We start from the raw sequence: 25,791 nt of genomic DNA, 5'->3' as shown, positions 1-25,791 counted from the left end.
GGCCAGGCTGGATGGGGCTTTGAGGATCCTGGGCTAGTGGAAGGCATCCCTGCACATGGTGGGGTTAATGAACTAGATGATCTTTAAAGGCCCCTTCCAACCCAAACCATTCTGTGGTTCTCCTCTGGATCAACAGCAACATGGACAGTATCTCTAACCATACCCCAAACTCCACAACACGAGCAGAGCTGCCCATATCTTCCCCCATAGTAATTCATCAGTAGCAAAGCAATTTTCTGAGATGCTCTTAAAAACCCAGCTGAAAAAGCCGCCAAATGCAGATTGAATCCAAGAGGAGCAGCACCAGTGACACCTGAACAAACCAGAACCGGTGGGACCTTTTGGTTCCAGCTCCGAGTCCTCACAGCCAGGGAAACTGTGAGTGATAGAAACCAGCACCAAGAAAAACTGCTGCAAAAACATCAATATTTCTGTGATAAGCAACACTGTGAAAACAAGCCAAAGCACAATCATTATCACCTCCATACAAACTCAAAACGTTATTTCCACAGAGTCTCTTAGGAAGTCTTGGGGTGTAAGTTTTCACGATGAAAGAACAACGTCCAGGTCCCTCAGTACCTTGCTTAGTATCATTTTTCTTTCTTTAAAGAAAAAGAAATGGTGCAAAAATAACTATATAGAGGAGTGTTACAACAACAACAAAAAGGCAACTTCTTAAATAACTAGGAATAGATTTTAATATTTAATAAGACACTGAAGTTTCTCAAGCAGTCAGACAAGGAATAATGTGACTCGATGTGGAAAAATCCCATTCATACATCTTTCAAGATATTCTGCTTTTCCAAGTAATTAAAATAAAATAAAAAACAAACCAGAACAAAACTAAACACTGACCATGAACACAAAGCTATTGAACAAAACAGACATTTAATTTGATTATTCTTCCTAGCTTGTACGAAAACACATCTAACATATCCAACTGAAAATTGTTTCCATGCTTGCTCATGTGATAAAAGAACACCACGTTCTGAATTTGGCTATTATCTTGTATGTACCAGCTTTGAGGAGTTTGCTGGAATAAAAGAGAACAAGGCATCTTTCTGCTTTGATGGGCAAGATACTAAGAACATAATTTCACGTCACATAACATGCCATACTTAGATGTTATTTAGATGTATTTCTAACAGAAAATCTTTTAAGTTGCTGACTGCTAAAAAGGTATGAGGAAGCTCAATTTGAACAGCGGGGGAAAGAAAATAGTGAAACGACTTTTGTGTTTTTTTTTTTTTAACAAAACTTCAGCCTAATTTCCCAGTGCTGCAGAGTAAGGTACAGAAGCCTTCATTAAAAGACACCTAAAACCCACTTCTCCTGATTCAGAAACTAAAATACCACCGGATCACCACCTGAGTGGCGGAGCCGAGAGCATGGTCAGTACATATTAAGGGAGAACATGATCCGTGTTTCTTTTAAAGCTCAGTCTGCAAAGGATGCGATCAGCAGGAACGAATTCCCAGCAACTCAAAAGCAAACTCCTAGTTTGCAGTCCCAGTGTCAAACGCCTTCGCTGGCCCAAAGAGTCGAGAAGCGAAGGGCAGAGAAGTGGCAGCAAGAAGCAGAAAGTCAAACAGCCACTCGCTAAGATCTGTTGGTGTAAATGTAACGTTAGGAAAAGAGCGCTGAGAGGGATTGCTTTGAACGCCAAAGTCTTTTATTTACCCACAGACAGATACAAAATAGGTGGTTTTCCATTTTCCTGTCTCTTGGGACCTGGGGCAAATCTGTTCCTGGGTGCCAGAGCTGGTACACCTAGATGTGAAGAGGGAAAAAAAGCAGCGGAACAACTAAAAAAATTAACAAATTATAAAAGCAATGGAATGTGAAGGTATGGTTTTATAATAACTTATTTAAAGGTATTCTTAGAAAGCCTTCCTTACATGGTATAGTATCCAAAGAATGGTCCCAATGACATGAAACTCCTTCATTTTGTTTAAAAGCGCTGAGGAAAATCTTTCTGCTTTACTACCTGATCTCACTTTCCTCCCCTTAAAACCCGATATTAGAGAAACACACATAATGCCATTTTTTGGGGTTGATTTCAGGCGCAGGCCTATGCTTCAGTCCTGGTGTAACAAACATCTATAATAGAGGGAAAGTTTCCTTCAAAATCAATTAAGAAATCTTGATTTTTAACTGGAGTGCAAGGCTTGGCATACCACTTTAAAAAATGCTAACATGTAACACTTCCCCCCGTTTTGAAATGTGCTATTTTTTCAGCATTATTAAAAAAAATTACCTTTCCAACAGTGTTTATAAAAACCGATTAAAAGAACAAAGCAGTTGTTTGGTCACAAAATAGAAAACAAAGACTTCAGGATAGGGCAATGCTACATTTAAAACCTCTTTCAATGAACATCTTCTAATAAAATCAAAGTTTTTACGTGTTGGGAACAAATGGGGATTTCAAGAATTCCAAATCTAAATCTGCAATCAAACCCTGAAGAAAGAACTCTGGGGAAAAAATAAAAATACACTTTCATGAAATAGCAAGGCTTCATTTTCAAAAGGGCTACACAGAGTTTTCTGCACTATTAAAGGCAAACTAAGCTAGAACATACAGAAATCACTAATGGACATGAAGGCGCACATTGTGTTTACACAGGCTAGAGAACAACGGCACAAGTCAAAACTCAATTTGTAACGGCGCCCGATCGCGCATCAATGACAGGCAACGGGAAGAAAACAAATAAAGACATTTTTCTTTACTGTTTTTTCCTAGTTCTAATATTATTTCCATCAATACTAAATCCTGTATATTTATCTCGCTGCGAGTGTGAGAACCAAATGGGAGCAAAGAATTCAAAGCGGCTTTGCTGACTCGACACAGTGGCGATAAGACAGTCGAGAGCACAGCTTCCAAAAACATAAAGAATGATTTTAGGCAATCTGCCAAGTCAAGTAGCCAGATTTATACAAACTTTAGCAAAAGGAACAGAGTCAGGCTAAATTTCAAATTAAAACCATTCCTTACATACCTCTTTAAAAATAAATAAATCTATTTAAATTTGTTTTGAATTTAGATTTTGCACTTTAGTCAAGTTTCACCTTCTGTTTCATTCATGCTTGGTTTTTGTTCCTTGTTGACCGTTTTTTGCATTATCACAAGGTTGTAACGCTTGGATGCCAAGCATTCCAAAGAAATGTTGGCCTCTGTGCTTTACTTGACATTTAAGAAAAAAAAAAATCAAGTAATTCTTTCAAATAATAGGTTTTGTAAGATTTATTAAGACACATCAATCCTAGAGTATTTGGCCTAGATTGCAAGACAATGTCCCTCTAAATCCAGACTTGTACAGCTCGGCAAGATCAAGTCACTTCTATTTTGCTGGAATGAAAGATAGGAAAAAACAGTATAGAAAAATATCTCTTCCCCTCTCTGGTACAGGGTGTGCCTTTCCCACCACACACTGTATTTCTTGGTGGAAGGATAATTAAAAACATATTTGTTTGAGAATCATTGGAGAGCTATTTTATCAGAGCACGAACAAATAGTTATGGGTGTGGTTGTAGCGAGATACGCACCTGGACGGTGAATGGCATTCAAGCACTTGCTCAAAAACACACAAGGCAAGCAAATCTCAGTGGGACCACAGACCAAGCCGTTTCTTACTTAAAAGGACTTGAGAGCTAATAACTTCTTTCAAGGATACACTATTTTAAACATCTGTTGGCTGACAAATACTATCTCAAAAATCTATGTTTACGCCTACCTGCTTTGATTTTAACCTACCTCCAACCTGACAGTACTTTGGAGGGAACCTTTTACATTCGTAATAATTCAAGTGTAACTGTAATGCTGAGTAATAAGTTTGGTTTGTCCTGAAATATTCTGAACTATGCAGTTCGTTATCAGTGCAGAGGCAGCAGAAGACTGCTGTGGTTGGCTCAGTGGATTTATAAAAACAAAACAAAACAAAAAAATCCCCCCCATGTAACCTTTACAGAATATATGTAAAATTGTGTCCTTCCCTGGTCATATTCACAACTTATCTACAAGATAGTGTTGGCAGTAGAAACTGCAGTCCATGACTATTTGCATTCAGCTCTCACCCATCTGTTCCTCTGCTTTCTCTTAGGCTTCAACTTGTTCAGTTTTTTGCGGGGTTTCTCAGTCTTCTGAGTTTCAACAGAATCCACCCCGAGAACATGTTCAGAGCAGCATAATTGTCCATTCAACATAGAGTTTAGTACTGTCCCGTCTTGGTGTTCCTTGCAGAAGGAATTTGGGCAGAAGTGGCAGAACGAAACGGAAGGTTTGCCACAGACATCACAGTGGTGCCAAGGACACTCCCACTTCCCTGGGGTCAAAAACAAAGAATGCATTAGTGGGGGAGTAAAACATGTTGTTGCCGTTTACAGAAGTTTCATGTTTTAGCAGCTGAAGAATGCCTGGCTTCCCTGACAAAGCACGATGAGACAGCAACTACTGTGGCTCACCTCAAAAATCAAAATGCTACATCATACTTCTAAAGCTCAACTGACAGCAGTCAGCAACACACTTGACATCCTCTCATTTAAATGCAGCAGCCAGCTCCAGCTAGCAAAAATTACTCAGGCTTTACTCAATAGCATCTTACAGAACTTGCAGGCTGGTAGAACATCCAAACATCCAGCCAGCTGCTCAGCTGTTTGTTGCAAGTTTTGCTCAGAGATGGCTGGTGTGCTTTACCTACAGATGCTGTTTGGCACCATCAGATTTTACAGGCAATTGTTTTACTCGTTTCTGGGTACCAGGCTTTGCCTGCTTCACTTCTTCATATCTCACCCGACACGGCTGACTGGAACTCCTCTGGTACCTGGAACTGCAACTTGATGTCTACTGCCCTTAATGTTTTCCTGCTTGCCTTGTTCCAGATGCTGCTGCTATTCTCTTGGCTTGAACTCAACTGGTTTCATGCATTTTTTAGATATAATTAACTTCCCTGTGACAGGGCCACAGTGCTTCTACCAAGTGATGCACTCAACTGCCTACATTGGTAAAACAAAAGGCTCATTTTGCCAGAGAAGCAAGAGAAAGATCATCAGCTTTTTGTCTCCGTACTCCTACATGATGCATGAAAGCTCTTGCCTTACAAAAGGTGTTTTCAAGATGATGTTCTTGACAAGGTTTCAGTGCAATAAATGAGGTACCTGCACAAGCTGTTTATTCCCACAAGCTGAAGAGGCAAACCAACTCACCGAAAGGACGTTTCACCAAACCAAGGCAGGAGAGATGATAAGCTTTAGTACAAGATTTTCTGTCACACAATACCAGCTGGCCTCCGTCACCACAACGGAAACAATCGTCTTCGGATTCTTTCTTCCCTTCATTTTTCGTTCTGCGTCTCCGTGTTCTCTTTTTGGTCTTTTTGCCTTTTTCTTCTGAGGCATTAGTGGAAGAATTCTAAAAGAGTAAGAAGCAAATCTGTAAATGCCAGTTTTGCAAAGGAGAAATATTACACTGACTAACAAAACTATTGGCATGCCTGGCAGACTGTGTGCACAGGCAAAAAGTAGAGTTGGTGCAAACCTGCCCAGTGCCTCACTGTACCTGTCCGTGTTGATTAAAAAAACCCCAAAAAACCACACTGGCCCTTGTGAAAAGTAATCTTGACACCAGATCTTGTCCTTACAATCCCTTCCTACTGGAAAGCTCTTCCAATTTCTTATGACTGAAAAAAAGCCTTTCCAATTTCCAGTCCAGTCCTACTTGCAGCTCTTCTACCCCCATTTCGTTCTTGCACCACCAATCACTTCAATATTCATTTTTCTCTTCCACTTGTGTATACTCTTGCTGGAATTACTAAAACCAGTCTCTATTTCTCTTTGAGGAACAGAGAGCAGAACTTCAGGAACTGTAGCTGTGCTCATAATGCTAGAAAGAATATACCAAACCGTATCCCTGTTTCAGGCTGACATTTTGCTGCTTGCACTTCAACTCTCCTTCACCAAATTACATAAAATTAATTCTAGATGTTTTTCCAACATCCCAACCATCATTCCCTCCCCCTCACCCCAGCAATCAGTACCTACTTTCTTTAAAATTAGCCCACTCTATCTACCAGTGCAGACGGCCCTGCAAAACTGAACTGTGACATTTCATTTCTTCATGGCTGTCTGCGTAAATTGTTCACAAGCTTACATGAAACCCCGCTTAGCTGGTTTTTGTTAAGGGATCAGCTTATCTGAATTCTGGAGGTTTTAAGTCCACCCTCTGAAGTGCCTGACAGTGAGCAGTGTGAAGGACCCTGTGAAGGTGCAGCCTTTCTACATCCACAAGTGAGTACACTTGTGCCTTCCCTTGCACTCCTATGCCAGCTCTTCAGGAAGGCCCATCAACTTCTGCTGGATTACAGGTTTTAAATTAACCTGACATGAATCATACTGGTCATTTCTTGATGTAATTTGGTATCATTTTTTCCTCATTCCAAGCTCGCATTTTTTTTAATTATTCTGTTCAACCGATTTTTTTTAAACAAAATAATCATATTTTAAGGTTTAGATGGGGGAAATACAAACTGCAATGTCAGAATAATCTCGGTGACTACAGGCAGGCTCATTTTTAGTCAGTTCCTAGCTCCCACAACCCTTCCCCTCTCCATACTTCCAAGGGGATTGTGAAGGTTATTCCTGCCACAACCCCTTTTTTAATATGCTATTGATTCCCGAAGCTAGCACCAACACCGAGCTATATTTCTCATTCGGGACCCAAACTAATTAATTTCTCATAGAAGAAAATATTTCAGGGTGTTCCTAAAAGCCGCATCACTTGCTGTACTATTACAGCATAGAAATGTATCCATTAGCACCAAGGTTATGTTTGGCAAAAGGATGTTTCCATCTTCCCAGCAAGGGAAACAGTAATATTTCTCCTCAGAGGACAGCCAGCATCTGTTCAAGCAGCACTAACCCTTATCATAAAACAAAACTGGTCCATCAACACATACCCCAAAATTAATAACAAGGCGGGTAGACAAGACACCATAAAATCTCTTGATATATTACTTGCCTTTGGTCTGTCCCCAAGAAATCCACTGCAGTTTGGGGCACCACATTTGCAGACTGTTTTTTCATTGCCCAGACAGTCAAGGTTGTAATTAAAAGTCAGCTCTGTCCCTGAGTGAGATAAGACATAACCTTTTACATTATGAAGGACAAGACAGTGAAATTTATCACCATTATTACAAAAAAAAAAATCAAAGCTTTCATTATCTGTCTTCTGGTTTTGTACTTGCTTGGTGATCTATTATCACAGCTATAGATATATATAGACATATGTGTGTGTCCATACATGTGTGTACACAAACCAGAACATATTTACTTTTAAACATTCTTCTTGCCATACTCCTTAAATTTATCACGGTCCCTTGAAGAAAAGATACAGAAATGTTGTTTGAGATCTCTACGAAAATATTTGCGCTGATTCAGTTAAGCCATGACCGTCCCACTCATAACCGTGCAAAAGGTTTATCATAGGGAATTAAACCAAAACCAATTGGTATACCTGCAGGAATATCACACACAGCAAACAGGCCGACACGAGTGTCTCCATTTACCGTCCATTTTAGAGTTTCACAATTTGGTTGGCAGCTGTGATTCATAAAACGAGAATAGTTTCCTTTGGGGCCAGCATCGATAATACGGTCCTGGAGATCAAACCAGCAACAGAATGAATGTTTTTCCTCCCCCCTCACAAAAAACAAAAACAAAAAAACCCATAAATTATTTCAGTGGTTGTCTTCAAAAACCTCCAAGGTGTTGTTACCCAGAGGCACACAAGCAAACGTGTTGTATTGAAAACTGTAGTGTCTCATGTGGCCTGGAATGGGACACTCCCAAAGCAATACTCTGCTCTCGCTCACATTGCCCCAGAACTCATCTCAGCCACGTGGCAGGACAAGTGATCTTGTGAGCACTGTGGTGGGCATGGGAAGAACCCTCTCCCTCCCAAAAGCCTCTAAAATCAAATTCGGTCCATTTACCTTTTACTTTGCATTCAGAAAGCTGTGCTTTACAGATACGGTGCTTTATGCTATTTACAAAGTCACCACATGATTACTTGAAGAGATTACCAGTTTCTCACCAGCTTGCTTTCCCCAATTCAGCCTAGTTTAAACAAAACCAAGCTCTTGGTAAACTAAAAAAAACCCCATCCCTACACACAATCGCCTTTTAGTTTCTATCTCCACCATAACAGACATCAACAAAATAAAATGAAGTCTTGAAATAGCCAGAACTGTGTTTCTCTGCAGAGTTGCTTAAGAAAGCTTTACTTATTTATGAAACATTATTATAGTTTCCTTCTAACTCATTTCTGTAATGCACACCTATGGTTGTCACGACTATGCACACATACATCCAGCACTCCAACTGCATGTGCAGCTCAGCCTCATAATAACACGGAGATTTTTGGAAGACAGAACCACAATGACCATTTATTAACTACGGTAAGAGTCAAATACATGTTCAGTTCAGATACTTAACACACTGACATCATGTGCCAGTTTAGAAAAGGGGTGAGAAACTTCAAAGAAACACAGTTTCATCATTCTCGGGTGATAACTCCTAGGCAGGAGCTCCTCGGTTACAGGACTAATGAAAACAGTAGCTGTGGAAATACAGAGCAGCACTGTGTTGTGGAAAAAAAAGCGATTAGGACTGAAAAAATACGCAGGACTGACAGCCAGCTCTTGTTTTTCACCTAAGCAGCTGTTTGGGGACTGAAGCAGTGTAATATATATATTATCAATACTCCCTGCTTTCCAGGTTCTCCACTGTCTTCACCTCCTCAGGAACAAAATACTCAGAGGTGTGCAAAAAGAACCACAGATACTGGATTAATTTCCTGTGTTAATTAATCTGCTGGATTAATTAGCTGCAGAATCAATTTGTGGAGCACTGGCTGGCTACTAATGCAGATAGTGCTTGCAGAAAAGAGCTTTTACAAAAGCACAAGGCTAATTTTGATATAAACAAAGGAGAGGACAGATTACTGCAAAAAGGATTCAATGTCTAATATAGGACACAGCCTTAAATATATTCCACACTACTCTCAAGTGAGAATTTTTTTTGTTATTGTTGAAATTTTAGTAAAAGGATTGCTAACATTAATTCTTTCAAGTGTAGCATTACTGTTTCCCAAAACTGCATAACTTCCCTTTAAGACTAGAAAGAGAAATTCTTTTCTTGTACTTGATTTCAAGCAACAAAGCACAATTTATAAACCTTAATATATACTTTATTACATTACACAGCTAGAACTAATAAGATGCATTATGAAGCAAGAAGGCACAGAGGACAGAACATTGCAAATATATGAAACTGTGGAACATCAAAGGCAGCAGGTGACCAACAGATGGAAAAGAGGTCCAAATAAAGTTATAATTAAATAATGGAAAAACATGTAAAATACTCTACCTTATCAATCGTTAGCATATAGAAGTGGGTAATGTCATTTTCGTGTGCATATTTGATTCGTGCCATACACTCCTCTTCATCAATCAGCTCACCAACATACTCATTCACAAACTCCCCCTGAAAGATACCAAGTATCACTAGTAAAGTATATACCAAACCCACAAATAGCATCGCGCGCCACTGATGCATTTGCTAGGCAAGAATGATTTTTACCTTTTTAATATCCCTCTTAGCGACCAGACCCCAGCCTTTCCCGTCGGTTTTGATGATCTTTGTCTCGGGGTACTGACGTTTCGTAAAGCACTGGTTTTGGCACCGTTCTCCAGCTGGACAAACTTGTGGGTGGCATTCGTACATCAGCATCCGATTGAGGCACTCGGAGTCAAAGCCACAAGGGTTTTCATCTGTGGGTTTGCAGTTGCACTTGGGAATCTCAGAAATGTCAGCAGTATATATCTGTACTTTGCCACAAGGCTTATTCACCTGAATAATACATTAAAATAGTTCAGGCATCACTTTAAAACATTTCAATTTATTTTAAGAGCTATTACAGTGGTTACTAATTCGGTTTTGCAACACTAGATGTTCCAATGGATGCAAAATTTCATCATCTCATGACTCTAAAAGCACAATTAGCAGAACATCATCATGACCTCTCCTCCCCATCCCACCACTCTGCTCTTCTTCTCCAGTGCTGGCTTAAACCTTTGAGCATCCAGAGTAATTCCCTCAAACTTTACCTTAATATGCTTGTATGGTGGAGGTTTACGTTCACTTTCTTGGGTTTCTTTGGCTTCGCGCTGCAACTTTATTTCTCGAAATCGAGCTTCAGCTTCTTGCAAAGCTAAAAAAGAGAGTTGTATCAACAGAAATGCTAGAAAGAGGATTACCCCCCAAGCTGACTTGCACATTCCCATGTGTGTTGAACAAAGAATCATCTTCTGCTTCCTAGATCCATCATTCCATTTTCTTGCAAACAATGCTTCTGGAGTATCAATTGTATCTATCAGTTCTACTCTGTCCATCTCCCATTTACACTCATCATTTCCTTCCCAGAATGCAAAAATCATCAGAAATAATTCCAATTAGATGCTGGTCTTTTACAAGCAATGAAAATAACGCTTTCATTCTAAGTTAGTAATAGCGACTGCTGCCCAGGACACTAAACCAAGTTTTAAAATTCAATACTGTAAAACAAATGTACAGAACCAGACCCCAGGCTATGTGTGAAGAAAGTAAAGTGTGCGTATCACAATATTATTTTTGTTTACATCTAACTATGTACCATTTTTGAAGACTTTTCCAATTCCTTTGATCCCCTGGTATCTACTCCCCCTGTCGCCCTCCATATAGGGGAACACCCGCGCTTGGTGTGTCCAATAGTAATCCTTAGAACCAAAGAAAAACACAGGAAATTCTCCAATTTCATGCTTCATTTTCTGGATATTTGGGGGAACATTTTTCGGATGGCAAACTTCTGCAGGCCACCATCTAGCACAGAAGTACAAAAAAAAATATATAGCATTTTAGTCAAGCTCTTTCTGCAAGAGACTGTTTAACAAAATTCCCCTAAACAGCAGTAACTGATTATTATTTCCATGATCCAAAGGGATTTAAAATCCTTTCTTCTCCCCACTCACTAGGCAACAATACAGGACTAGAAAAGGAAAGCCTGACACTCAAATTTGCCTGCAAGATAAGCATAAAGCTCCTTGCATCTGGTTAGCAAACCCACCATCTTTAACAAGGTCTGCAATCACTGCAATTGTCAAAGATCAAGAGACAGCTGATAATATCTGTTAATGCTTCCTCTGATAAACCCCACCCACCTCTATCTCACTCAAATCTCAGAGAAGTCTAAACCACTGACAACCTGAGTGACTTATCTCCCAGCCTGCAAGGCAGTAATTTAGCCAATTACAAGCTACACCAGCTTAATTATTTGAAGAGGTCTCTAAAACAAAAGGGGTTGAAGGTTCACAGGCTGGAAGCAGATGTCAGAAGACTACAGGAAGTCCTGGAAGGGTTACTATCTTGGCCAAGAGCAACAGCAAAGCTACAAGTCTTTGAACTTGAAGCTTTGCAAAGAGATGGGGTCCCTAGTTCACCCTGTGCAGCAAAGCTGGCCTACAGAAACAATCAATTATATGATCCTTAATTAAACATGTTGGTACTGTAAAACAAAATAAATCCATTCATCAGACCTGTAGTTTCCCAGTTTAACCCAAATAATATCCTGGAAATGGAGCTTCTTCCCCGCCCTGCAGTCGTTGCAGTACCAGCTCCCGTCTGGCATCTCAATGTTCAGACAGTCTGGGTGAAACGCTGCCGGACACGACTCGCAGCACAACAAGCTTCCTCCTTCAGACAGAAAAGAAATTAAAAAGGCTGAAAAACATCAAGACAGGAATAAAAGTTTTGCATTCCAAGCAGGTTCAAAGCAGTGCAATACAGATGTGGTGGGCTCAGTTAGAAAATAAGTGGTTAAAACATGCTGGCCTGTAACAAATACATATGGTTTAGTTGTGTACAAAACCCAAAAGGTCCTCACTAATTTGAATGCCTGGCAGACTCAGATTAGCAATACATACAAAATAACAAGCAAGCTAGCAATAAAAAAGCCAGAATAATGCACCGTAAATTATAATTACTTTGTTTTACTTTAATGGCTATAATATATTTAACATAGTTTAATATATATTGATATTTCACTGTATGCAAAACTTTAACAACAACAGATTTCTCTTTTGTTTCTTTTATCCTGGGGGGAGAGGGAACGAGGTTGTTAGTCTATTCCATGAATTATCAAGTGAAAAGTTGGCTGCAGCTTAAAAGCTGCTACGCTGCATGTAAATTTGTTAACAGATCAGGTAAAGTTTCACTGCTACCGTTTAATCAGCACTATGCAGTTTGTGGGTCTCAATAAGAAATGAATTTATTGTACAACATAAAGCAAAACACCCTTAATTAGTGGCACTCCCAGCAACAACTAATACTGATTCAATTTGCCATCTGCTGCTAAACTAAAAGCCACTCTTAAAATATTTATGTTTTAAAATTACATATTAGCAATAAACAAACACAGAAAGCTTCAGTACATTGAACACAGGGGAAAAAACAGAGAAGTGCTTCTCATTACGTGTCTCTGGTAAAGAATTAAATCAGGCTTCTGGTTGCTGGACAAAGTCCAAGTAAAAACGTTCTTTAATAAATTATATCTGCTAAAAAAAGGATACTCAAAAACTTGAAGCAGCACAAGCCAACCTGAAGTTATTTCAATACCTAATGGAGCCTAATTTAATATGCCACATTTCCAATAACTTTCTATATAAACAGATTGGTAAAATAAAATTTAAACTGAAGAACAAAACGTTCTGATGCTGCATTTACGAAAGAGTTTTCCATCAGTTTACCTTTGGAACACACAAAGCACCAGCTCACATTGACATGCGCATGATGACTTTTTCCTTTCATGGCAGTGAAATGGTTGGTACAAACAATGCTGTTGGAAGCGATGACTGCACATCCCGCAGCAATGCACACGTCTCCAGCATGGTATGCAACAGGACAGCGAACACAACGCATCATCTTTCCTAGCAAAGCAGAACACTGCCATGTTATTTTTGAACAAAACTGATTTATTATTTCAGATTAAAAATGGTAGTATTGAGGCAGCCTACATACACACACACACACACAAAAATCAATTATGTTTTCAAAGTCTGCACATCTGCATTTATTACAGCAACAATACTGAATTAACAAAGGTCTTTAAAAAACCCTACAGTGAGTTTAAAGCACTATAATATTTAAATGTGAAGGCTTTAACTGTGCACACCAGGGCAGACAAGCTTTCCTCAGTCACGCAAATGTGTCTGCGGATGCAGCCCAAAGCTGAAATTATGCACAGAATCCGATGTCTCCACATCCGTCGCGCTTTGCTGCAGGATTCGTGTGTTCACAGGTCCTGCCCTCACTCTGCTCAGCCTGTCTCTCCACATCATATATGCATTCCAGATTTCATTCTCTCTTGAGAAGAAAATATGGTTAACTATAGATAATTGAATGCTAGTGTTATATATACATATATATATATATATATATTTAAAACCCCAAACACACAAACAAGGTAAATACTAACATTGACTAAAAATTATTCAATTATTTTTTCTTAGTCTGGATCAATTAATACTCCAAGCATGCCTGAAAAATTACAGCTTGCAGCTATTAAATGGACAGATTCCTTACCTTAACATACCATCAACAGACTTAATTAATCAGTCATAAAAACGTAACTACCTTTTGAAATCCGTGGATGTGAGGGGTTACTAACATGACAACTCAGGCAGCTGTGGAGAGGACATCGAAACCCCCTGTTCTCAAACACAGTAAGGTGAAATTTTTTCACACAAGCTTCATGGTAGAATTTTCCGCAGTGGGATACGACACAGCGTTTCACATCTGCCTTTCTCTCTTTACACACAAAACAGGTATGCACACCTAGTGGCAAAAGCAATAAAAATGTAACTCATTTTTCATCCAAACATGTGAATTTAAAATGCTTCTGTTGTGAGTTTTTGTTACGCATGGGGGAGTTGCTTTTCTTTGTTTTACAAATTCAAATCAAATTCTATGATTTGATGCAGCAGTCTATTTACTTTAACTCTTTAGGGTTAAATACTAATCTGCTCAGACACAGAAAAAATAAAGTTACAATGCAGACCTACTGCAGTTCAAGTGTACACAAAACCCAAAGCCTCACCGATCTGCCTTTACGTTCTTATTTATAAGCCTCAGTATGCCAGGATGACTGTGAATTTTATTATTATTATTTATTTTTACAAGCAATGATATAGGATGATGGTTGTCTGTGATCTGTGAAATTTGAAACCAAAGACAAACACCCTCTAATCTTCTCCCTTGGAACAGCTTTGTTTTGAAACAGCTTGTTCCAATGAGGTTCACCATGTGTACTGAACTGAGCTTATGAGCAAGAATGCAAATCTTTTTACATAAAGTTTTGAGATTAAGAACTTCCAAGCAGTTATTATAAGATTAAAAGCAAATGAAATTAATAGCAATAAGGTAGTCTTTAAATAGGAAAAGCAAAATATTGATATAGACACACAAAGGGCTGAAAAAAGGACTTAAAATGTTTCACTTGCTGCTGTTTTTCCCTAGGATTTCTTAAGTCTTTGTGACGGACTTGAAATCTAATTTGTAATTGTACTCAGAGAGCAAATACTCTGTAATTATTAAGACAATGGAATTCAGGCTAAATCAGCCAAGTTGCAAGAGTTCTCACTGAAAACAAAGTGAGCTTTCTAAAACGTGAAACACTTAAGGGTACTATATGAACTCCCACCCTGGGAGGCACCAAGGATACATACAATTTCTCTAGAGACACATACTCTGTCCAGGAGGATTTCCTAGAACAACGTATGGGAAAACTACAGCTATTTTTCTTTTTAATTAATAGAAAGGGACAAACTTGCCTGATGTACATTCACTACAAATGAATTTTCCTGCTGGTCTTCCAGAGAGCCCAAGGCAGCTTACATGAAAAGCTCGACAGCAAAGTCCTTCACACAGTAGGAGATCACCTGTTTTTTCACACAGCTTTTACAACACAAAGGCATTGAATGTTAAAGAAAAGTTCATATGTGGAAAAAACTGTTTTCTTTATTCCTTTTCATTTATTGCTCCTCAAAAATCTCTTTTCCTGTTGTTGAAATCAAATTTAACAAGTGAAAGATAATTTTACAAGTATCATCACACACCCTGGCTTCCAGTCGAAACAGATAATACAGTCATTAAACCACTAGAAACATCTCTCATAGAACCATGGTTCATGAGTAAATACAATCGGACAGAAAAAAGGAAAAGAAAAAAAGCTTTAAGAAATATTCCCCGAGCACACTGATGCACCTGAGTAGGGTTAAAAAGCATCCTTATTTTCCTTAGCAAAAGGAAATTAATCTAGGCACAATGATACTTCTATGTCCGAATAGTTAGCAATGACACATGCATAACTAAAAATGAACCGAACAATAATGCTGGCAGAATTTACGGGATTAGCCAACATTTAGAGATAGATACAACCTCATCGCCACTACATACAAGAAATATAACTGCTTGCCCTGTCTTGTGTAAACAAATTTGGTCTGTCCATTTGTATTGAGGTATCATTTAATAATCTAAGGACTCTTCTAGAAAAGCTTGAGGAAGCTTTTTGCTTCCAATTAGCATGCCACATGCACGCTGCTACCAACGCACCGTCATGATCTCTGCTGCACGCAGACGCACAAAACCCACTGGGTTTTACTTCCTCCTCTTCATTAACAGGTGAGCGAGCAGCTCTCCTCTCTCATTTAATTAGTTACCTGGCAACACTCATGCACTTATTATTCTGGGGTACACATTGTGCTTATCTTACAGATCTGGAAACCCAAGCAGAAAGCCTAAGTCACTTATCGGAGGTCAAGAAAAAAATAATAATTAGGAATAAAGAATTCCATTTACTGGCACAGCAACCTCATCACTAACAGACTTCTCTGACACACACAATAAACCTGCTTCTGGCTTAGTATTGTCATTTTCGTATTTAAAAAGACCCTTTCTAGGAACCCCCCCGAACACAAGGCTCACTGCCCCAGCCGCCATCTCTCACCTGACACACATATTCTTTTTTTGTTCCTGCTCCTCGCTCAGATTTTTTGGATGATATAGACACTTCGGTCTGAGTTTCATCAGCACTTTCATAGGGAGACTCTGACCGCTCGTCTCCTTGGCCATCGGAGATCTGAAGATTAAACAGACGTGTTAGAGAGATCGCAAACAGGCTGCAATTCAGATTAGCAGATTTAGCCACACTTTCAGTTTTGTTTCCCCCACCTTTACAAAAAGCTTGATTAAACCCCGAGTATGCATTTGTGGGAGTCTCATGAACACGACTATATAACAATCACCTTCATCAACTCAACAGCAGCCAGAACAAAACACCAAAACTTCATAATACAGCATTTTATTTATACCTCAGTTCTGCAATACAGTTAGCCAGTAACACAGGGATATCTTCAAATGCCTCGAATAAAGTTTGATTATGTGTCTTATGAGAGAGTAACAGGTAATTTTAGAAAGAAACTCAGTAAACGTCAAGCTGAATGTGACACATATACCAACGCATGTGCATTTACTCTGACACAAGTATTCCCCAAGGAAGTGGGAACAGTATGGAGAAGAGGAAGAGGAAGAGGAAGAGGAAGAGGAAGAGGAAGAGGAAGAGGAAGAGGAAGAGGAAGAGGAAGAGGAAGAGGAAGAGGAGGAGGAGGAGGAGGAGGAGGAGGGGGAAGAGGAGGAGAGGAGAGGAGAGGAGAGGAGAGGAGAGGAGAGGAGAGGAGAGGAGAGGAGAGGAGAGGAGAGGAGAGGAGAGGAGAGGAGAGGAGAGGAGAGGAGAGGAGAGGAGAGGAGAGGAGAGGAGAGGAGAGGAGAGGAGAGGAGAGGAGAGGAGAGGAGAGGAGAGGAGAGGAGGGAAGGGAAGGGAAGGGAAGGGAAGGGAAGGGAAGGGAAGGGAAGGGAAGGGAAGGGAAGGGAAGGGAAGGGAAGGGAAGGGAAGGGAAGGGAAGGGAAGGGAAGGGAAGGGAAGGGAAGGGAAGGGAAGGGAAGGGAAGGGAAGGGAAGGGAAGGGAAGGGAAGAGAAAAGAGAATTTGCTCTCTGAATATGTTTAAGGAATGTTACAGCTAACAATGAATTCAAAATACTACAAAAGGTAACCTTGTTATGGGTAAATATTACATAGCAGATATAGATGTATTTAAAATGGAGAATTTTTTAAAAATATTCATCAGTTAGAAAACAAAAACAAAAAAAACCCAAATAAACAAAAAGCCAAAAAAACCCACCAAAACCAACAACAAAGAACAAACCCAAACAAAAACCCCCAAACGAACAAACAAAACCAACCAAACCAACCAACCAAAACCAAAAACCCCAACAACCAAAGTAACATATTTAAAACAAAACACGGGGCAGTTTTCAGTTCAATAGAATTTAGGCAGGGAATGAACAACAGAGTCAGTTGTTTTATCTCACGTTACGCCAGAAGATGCAGAATTTCATCTTCTTGCCCCAGATGGTACACAGTGAGTTGCATTTAACTAAGTACATTCTCCAGAAGAGCATCACTATTTGGAATTGCCTAAGAAACCTGTCACTTCTCTTCGAGCTTGTTCTAATGCTTATTCACACATAGCACCAAAAATAATGCCTCGTGTCCCTTTTAAGTTGCCTAACTGCAGCTCACACTTGATGTTGCTTTCTCCAGGTATTTCAGCTCTATTCAAAGTCCTTTGGAACCAGATATTTTCCTCCTGTGGAAGTGTGCTGCAATCAGACCCATTTCAATCCTTTCTGATACACCAGAACACCCTCTCATTTTCTCCCTAAGGAATTTTTTTCCAGCCTCAAGACAACTTTGGTGGGTTTTCTCTAAACCTTATCTGTGCTTTAAAAAGGTTGTTGAAAAATCAGGCTAGAGAACTGGAGGCAATAGCCCATTACAAGTCTAGGGACAATAGCCAAAGCAAATCAAAGTTTTGCTCTTCTTCAGCGCCTCTGTTCTGCTGGGTAAGGATCTCCCAAAGTCTTTTCAATAGAGCTCTGAAGCTCACTGTAAATTGCTGCTGTGCTCAAGAGATCATTTTGCCATTTGTCAGGATACAGACACTCTTTCTATGAAGAACTTGCTTTGTTTTCAGACATAGGATCTCATATTTATCTACAGTAAAACACATTTTATTAGAAATGGCCCAGCTTACTTAGAAATGGCCCAGCTTACTTAGTAATGGATACAGCTATGTGCAACCACTATACCAGCCAATCTCCATGTAATGTGCAAATTTATTAGAAGTGATTTATTTTGAAATCAGAGAGAAAGATGTATAGCCAAATCAGGCCCAGCATTAGCCTTTATAAAATCCCTTTAGAAACACTGGGTTTAAGCGATTACTTCTCCCCGTTGCTGCCAGCTAACTTGCATTCCTCCCTTTAACACTGGCTGTCCTTGACCGTATTTAAAAACATTTTGTAAATTGGATGAGATTGATGGCTGTTGATTGTCTTTTTTTTTTTCCCCCCGGGTTTAAATACATTTCCTCTGTGCAAATGCATACCATGAAAGCCATTTGTACCTACATTTCACCTATGAATATTTCTACATCTGGAGTGATTTGGAGATTCTGCCCGACCCTTTTAGAAGCGGTTAAAAGAAACTGCATGTAAAATCATTTGGTCAGGCACCAGGAAATCTTTGCCCTCTGGAAGCAGCTGTGAAACAGTAACCTGAGTCCAGGACCAGGAGCAGCCAGTTCTGGCTGAAAGGGGTAGATAAAGAAAGGTAGCGTGGGAGTTTGGCGAAAACACAACCACATTTTCCCTTGCAGTTTAAGTAAACTCAGCCACACGCTTATTGCTGTTGAAGCTATTTCCACAGAAACATTAATTAGTACAAGCAGTGCACTGCTCTGACATTTGTAGTGCCTCATTATGTTCCTGTTTCAACTAGCCAAAATTAGTCATGTTTAGAATAGAAAAAAACTAAGCTGGAAGGTCTTAGACATGTACTGCTTTTCTACTAAAAAGTACGCTTCGTGTTCTAAACAAAACAAGCAGTCTTATGGTTACCTGACATTACAGTTGTCCCCCCATCTTTTCCCCACAGCACAAAATACACCTAAAACCCTGCGAAAAATCATTTGTGCAGCACACCTTAAGAGTTAAAGTCTTCTTTCCAGCAGCAAAAGCGACACGGTCCTGCCCCTGAGGAAAGTGCTGCTCTTCCCCCCGCCCACTGCTCTTGGAGGCAGAGAAACACAACACATCCAGTGACAAATATATTCAGTCACAAGAGAATTATGGTTGTTTCAAAGCAATGGTTTCCTAGCTTTTCTTTGGTTTGTATACTTGTAAAATGTTCAAATGCAGGATGCAGCAAGGCATCCCTATTGGGAGACAACAGCTTTTCAGAACACCTAGATATAGGTCACAAAATCCCAGTCATTTGCAAACCATAGGTTGACAGCCGTTTGCCCACAGAACTGCGATTTTACTGCCTCAGAATTACTGCACCAGCCCTTCATTTAAATTAAACAGTTACTGAGCCAAAAAGGAGCAGTGCCGGCAACAATCAAACTCTATATTACAAAAGCAACCACAAACCCCAAATTCTATCAGCCCATTCAAGGTAAAACTTGCCAATTTACACCTGCTTATAGAGTAAAGCCGGCTTTCAAGCATGAATCCAACACACATAGCATAAAATACCTTTAGTTCATCAACCGTATTGCTACCAGACGGTGAGTATCTTTCCAGATCTCTCCTTTACGGCTGTCAGGAGCCTCGCACACTTCACAAATCAAATGCTCTATTAACCACGAGTTTTTCGCTACGCAGACAAGCCCGGACACCTGCTCACTGCCGCGGTTCCAAAGAACCAATATATTCCTCAGAAGCTCAGTGATACGTTTCTACCGCCTGATGCAGAACGCAGCTCTCGGTCCCTGCGACCACGACCAAAGCTTCAGCCAGCACATCCAACACCTGCATCCAACAGCCACGCTACATGTAACTCACGCACAGCATCATTAGAGAACTTTCATATTGGCTAATTTTCGGGTGCTAATAAAGGGGGAGGCTAGCGGATTATAAGATAGGAAAGCATTTCTTCGAGATAATTCAGAGTTTGACCCAAATCTCATCTTACATCTTGAAGAAGGTGAATCACTACCAGCCCTCTCCCATTGCAAATAAACCCTGGTCCATATAACTGTCTTTTGGGAAAGCTGTGTCTGTGTAGAGAGCCAGAATTCAACAGCTCAGCTCCCAAAGTTATCCCAAAAAATCTAATGGGAACAGGGAGGTAAAACCAGCATCTGCCCCTTCAGGCCTGTGCAGAAGAGGCTGAGACAACCTGCACCTATCGTTTCTTAGAAAGGACTCTCAACCTAGTGCCAGGTGGAGCACAAGATGGTTGGGAGAACTATATTTATACCCCAGGCAAGCTGCAGCAGCACTAACAGGTTCTGATTCACCAAGGGGACAGTTGAGTTTCGCAATAAAAATACCTTGATATGGAAGCAGTCACTAACTAGTGATGATTTACAAGACGATTGCTGACGTGAAGCACAGCCACCTCTAAAATGAAACATAACGCTTTTGGGGTTTGTTACCACAACTTTCCATACTGGAAAGTCTAATAGGTTACATGCAAGTGCCCAAATCACAGCATTCAGTGAAAATCAGCAAAGGTTTCTGGGAGCTTTTTTCTTTAATTGTGGAGTTACAAACTTAAATCTTTCCCTTGCGATCATGCCAGAGCTTGTCTCGTCCTTACTTTTGTAATATAATCTCCTTAGCGAAGTAAATTCAATGTAATTAAGTCTTCAGATAGTCAGGCCAAGGTTCAAAGTAATAAACATTTAGATTAGTGGCAAAACCTGTTAATTTGCAATTTGTAGCGATTGCCGTTTTGCTATTTCATGCCGTTTTACATTTTGAGTAATTTCTCATTTCTCAAAAAGGCAGAGTACTATTTTTAAGAATTCAAATTCAGGGGAAAAAAGGCAAGGCTGTTCACTTCAGATTTAAAGGAAGTGACAAGTTTCTGCACTGAAATTGTACCCGAACTGTATAATCATCTCCACTCTTCATTAGCAATTAACGATGCTGTAACACCAAAGACAACCTTCTTCTGCTGAAGTTGGTATAATCACAAGCACCATCCAAATTTACATTTTGCACAAAGGCCAGGTTCTCCTTCCCATTTCCTTCAATTATTGAACGTCAGCATTATTTTGGGAGGATTTGCCTGTAGATGCTTTCACACCGCGCTGCCCGAACTCAAAGCAATCGGGTGGTATTTCAGATATCAAACGCAGCTCTTTCTACTGGAAACTGCGCGTCTCCTACACAAGTGAGAGAACTGGCCTAAAAACCAAACCACGAGCTTCGCTCTCCATTTGGGCTGGGCCAGAACTTACTTCAGGGATTAATGAGGTTCAGAATACAGCTGCTGGCATAAGCGACAGATTCACGGTCAGATTCCCAAGGCAATCTTTCCTTTCCTGCGTGTATCAGTTATTATTCACTGCTCAGGTACGTAAGACTTGATGGGAACACGTGAGGACACGTGACCGCATTTTTCCGAGTCCTCTATAGCTTTGTTACTAGAAAAATACTTGTTACCAACTTAAACTGGGACAAAATTTTGGCATCTCTGTAAATTCGTTGGGTTTAATATTATATTTTTACCTGTGAAAAGATACAAATTGTGGCAACGTGCAAGAATTGGGCCTATTCATCTCAAGGTATGTTGATTGTGTATCTCACACTACTTCAACTTTTCTTTTGGCAATAGTTACTTGGACCCCCACCAGCACAGGAATCAGCCTATCAAGACCTCATATTCTGAAATAATTTTCTAATTTTCTTTTGAACTACACACTAAAGTTCCCTGTTTACAATAACCAAAATAAGTGTTTAATGTATTCTTTCAGACAAAATCAACCTATTTTTAGAAAGCCCATTTACGAATGCTTATATGAGCAATCTTCAGCATTAATTTTTAACTGAATGAAGACGCTTTGCATACTGCAATGTTTGATATATAAAGCCAGATTACACCAGCGATTGCCACTGAATATAGAAGAATTGTTTAATTGCCAAACATAAGGATGAGATTTACTTTTGTTTTACTGCTTCCTGAACTACTACTCTTGGTTTTGTGCAACAGGGATACACGATGTACATACAGATGCAAGGACTGTTTGTGGGATAATGGAGTTTCCTTCTCATGGTTATGTTGAATAAGACTTTGTTTTTGATGAAGGCTGCTGGGCAGGCTAAGAGGAGGAAATGTGTGTGACTCTGTGTGTTTAAAATAAGAGCTAAGAGTTTAGAGTATTAAAAGGAATTAAATTCAATCAGCTATGTGCATTTTTTGAGTTTATATGTTTATATTCTTAATTTTGTCTTTTGATTCAAGCTCTCTAAAAAGATGTGGGGGGACAGGAAGATGATTTGACAGAAGAATTTTGTACAAAATCACTTTTCAAATGTTTTTCCTATTGCAAGACTTTCCTCATTCACAGTTGGGAAGATAAGCACTAATATAGGTAAGTATTTCTCACACCATCCAAAGGGTGAGTTCAATTCTACAGCAACTTCTTAAGCGAATTTTGCAACCAGGTACCCGATTCCAGTCTCAGCCACACACGTCAGCAGAAATGTGAGCCAATTCTTCATCCCCCCGGCTTTAAAAAAGAAATACAAAAGAAGTTGGATGCAAGCTGGTATATACACTCAGCCCGCATATTTCTAGAATCACGTGGCTGAACTTTGCAAATGGGATCGTTAGCTCCACATCTGGATGGTTGCAATTTCAGCTGGCATCCAATCGTACTGATAGACAACAGAAGAAAGGACAGCCTGGAACTTAAACATTCAAATGAACCTGTGTTTCAAAGAAGCAGGTGGGGATGAAATTAAATACTTATGTGGACATTTGCTCCATCCACTCACATACTTGAGGAAAAAGTTGTTTTTCCATCTAAATTTTTCTACTTCCTTTCAGACAGTTTCAAAATCAAATAGTAAATACCAGGGCCAGCAAAACCACTACACGGCAATTCCAAGGAAAAGTTGGTTCGGAAATTCTAAGTCTGGAAATAAGTGGATGTACTCATCTAATCTGCAGCCCAAGAATTTGAAAAGATACCGTTGTAAGAACATAAAATGCAACTTTTCTGATTGTCAAGACTGGCACTCAATCAGCTGTTGAGCTATTAAATGTGCTTTTTGTTTTAGGCTTAGGATTAAGCCTTCATTTTTATAAGATGATCTATAAAAACATCTTTGCTGGCTCAGTGTCACCCTGGGGGCAAAGAGAGGGTGGTGGTGTCTTGTTTTTCCTTCCCTGTAAGCACCTCCTGGCTAAAGGGCGGCCTAAAGGACCAGAGCAACAGTATCTGTTGAGGTAAAACCTCACACGTCACGGAGCAGAAGTTTCAAATACCATTTGCTGTGTGTTAGCAACTGCAAAGTGAACAACATTCACGCTTCTGTGCTTATCAGCTCCGCTAGGACTTCTCCTCCCCCAGATCCAGGTCAGACAAGCTCTCCCTGCCCAGTGTTTGAAGGTTCAAAATGAATTTGGAAATTTGAACTGAAAAAGTTGCTAATATTTATGTATCTACGGGAATGGGCTCTAATGGTTACTACTCCACCAGTCACACACCTTTTCAGGTTTTTCTAGCTGCCAACGTGAAATTTTCATTGAAGAAAAAATCTTTCTCAGAAAACTCACTTTATTAACTCAGTTGGTCTTATAAGAACACTTATATTACTCATATATGCTTGCTTAACAGCACTTCTTAGGCATGAAGCATACAAGCTTTGGTCTTGGTCATCAAAGACAACACCGTGCTTCTGTCACTTTGGGCTAAATCAGTTACAACAGCAACCGAAGGGCAAATTTTTCCAGAGCCAAAAAAGTTAACCCTCCCGCTTCCCCTTGTTTTACTTGAGCATCTCACATTTTACAGTCCCAGCTGTAGAACATCAAACGGAAACAATACCCGCTACGTATACTTCTTTTAAGGCTCAGGGTATGTAAAATGAAAACAGAGGTTTTCTTTCTTCGGTAGGAAGGTCTCCTCCATGGCAGGACCCAAAAAAGGGACCGCCAAGAGTGACCGATCGCTATTCCCGAGCTGCCTTAAGACTCCCATCCATCCCCTCTCTCAGGTCACCTGCTGTCTTTAACAGACGTTGCATCTTTCCATAAGGACTTCAGAAGCATGTTTCCATGACTTCTGAATGCTGTTGGCTATTAAGTTCCAGTTTGCTTAAAACTAAGGGCACTGCTACAAGCTCAGGCTTCCTGACAGGACTTTAAAGTCCATGAGTGCTAAACCAGTCACCCAGGAGGAGGAATGGGGCTGGTCCGACTCGGAGCTTTCTCTAAGAAGCTTGGATTATTCATGTTCTGATAAGCAAACTATTTAGACTTTCCACAGAGAAACACCAACTGCATTTTTTTTTCTTATTAACAAAATCTCAATGGTTAGAGGGTTTTCTTTTTTGCTACTTTTTTTTTTAATCTAAGCACAACTTATAATAAGTCAATAAGCAACATACAACCAACAGATCGGACTGTATTCAAAAGACAATCTATTGTGCACCCACACGGAGACAGAAAAACTGACAGAGCCAATTGAGTTACAGTTAACATTTCCTTTATTTCAGTATAAGAATTCCTGAACTGAATGAAGAATGATATTTTGGCCCATACTGCTAGACTAGATAAATTCTGTAAGTATGCGGTGCCACAAGTGTACACAGTACTATAATAGCAAAAAAAGACGGCCTGGGACAAGGTTCATTTTTATTATTAGCAGGAGTTAGACGTTTCAGATAAGGATATTACGCATTTCTGAATTTGCCTGGAAAGTTAATTAAAACTCTGAGAACATTTTAAAACATTATAAAATTGCCTACAGATACTCATGATGCTTTGGTAGGGGGTGTGGAATAAAAACCTACATTATGTAAACATTCAGTAAACAGAATCTCTGCACTCTGAAGCCTAAGTAATACACATGATGAGAATAATTACATAAGAAACTTAATTTTCTACACAGAACGTGCTGCCAAAGAACAGAAGTCAAGCCTAGAACTTTTTTCCATGTGAAAGTGGAAGCATCGTAACAAAACTATATGATCTGGTGGGCGATGCAGGTCATTTCAATTATTAGAGGCTTGAAAAGAGGTTTAGCAAGAAGCAAGTCCAATTATTGCAGTGTTTCACAAAAACGTACCCCTGGCTGCTTACTGGTGCTTTGAAACAGGAAGAAAATAAATCTATAGGCATACAGAAACAAACACAGGAAACAAGCGGCTGCTAAGTCACAGAATTTAAAGGGACACTATATATTAAAAAATCCTTAAGTATTGTTTTGAAGAGAAAATTATCCTTGAAGGCAGCTAAAAGGAAAGGTTAAGCACACTGATTTTGCTTAATGATCTGCAAGGTTTGCTTGGACTATTTCTTTAGGGTAACGTTAATTCCTTTCTTCCTTCCTGTTCTTAGGTTCTCAAAGACAGTTATTTTTATCTTCAGTAAGCCTGCCTAGAATATTTTAGTTGTATACTGTAGGACAACCAGACTCCAGGGTCAATAAATGGAACTGACGTACGTTTTTAGTCACAAGTTGTAGATGTCTCAAGACTCCCTTCTCAAATACCTTACCTTTTAAGAATTGTACATGTTTTGTCCATTGTGTACACATGCTAATACCCATTAAAAATGCAGATAAACC

At 39.7% G+C, this 25,791-nt stretch overlaps 1 protein-coding gene across 5 annotated transcripts in view; it reads right to left on the bottom strand.

The window, feature by feature from the left end:
• Positions 1-680: 680 nt before the first annotated feature.
• The window catches only part of NSD2 (nuclear receptor binding SET domain protein 2), a 103,746-nt gene continuing 78,635 nt past the window's right edge, over positions 681-25,791 (bottom strand). For all 5 annotated transcript variants that reach the window (XM_065836148.2, XM_065836147.2, XM_071808481.1 and 2 more), the window contains 13 exons: positions 16,088-16,219; positions 14,913-15,036; positions 13,717-13,917; positions 12,831-13,010; positions 11,622-11,778; positions 10,703-10,908; positions 10,158-10,261; positions 9,631-9,900; positions 9,418-9,534; positions 7,505-7,646; positions 7,010-7,116; positions 5,200-5,404; positions 681-4,319 (listed from right to left, as the gene is read on the bottom strand). In XM_065836148.2, the coding sequence (XP_065692220.1) occupies positions 4,051-4,319; positions 5,200-5,404; positions 7,010-7,116; positions 7,505-7,646; positions 9,418-9,534; positions 9,631-9,900; positions 10,158-10,261; positions 10,703-10,908; positions 11,622-11,778; positions 12,831-13,010; positions 13,717-13,917; positions 14,913-15,036; positions 16,088-16,219 (2,214 nt within the window). In that variant the 3' untranslated portion in view covers positions 681-4,050. The remainder of the gene's footprint in view (positions 4,320-5,199; positions 5,405-7,009; positions 7,117-7,504; positions 7,647-9,417; positions 9,535-9,630; positions 9,901-10,157; positions 10,262-10,702; positions 10,909-11,621; positions 11,779-12,830; positions 13,011-13,716; positions 13,918-14,912; positions 15,037-16,087; positions 16,220-25,791) is intronic.

This window comes from Patagioenas fasciata, chromosome 4 (assembly GCF_037038585.1).
Source record: "Patagioenas fasciata isolate bPatFas1 chromosome 4, bPatFas1.hap1, whole genome shotgun sequence".
NCBI lineage: Eukaryota > Metazoa > Chordata > Aves > Columbiformes > Columbidae > Patagioenas > Patagioenas fasciata.
The sequence above is the reverse complement of the archived record's forward strand: the minus strand, read 5'-3'. Positions and strand labels throughout refer to the sequence as shown.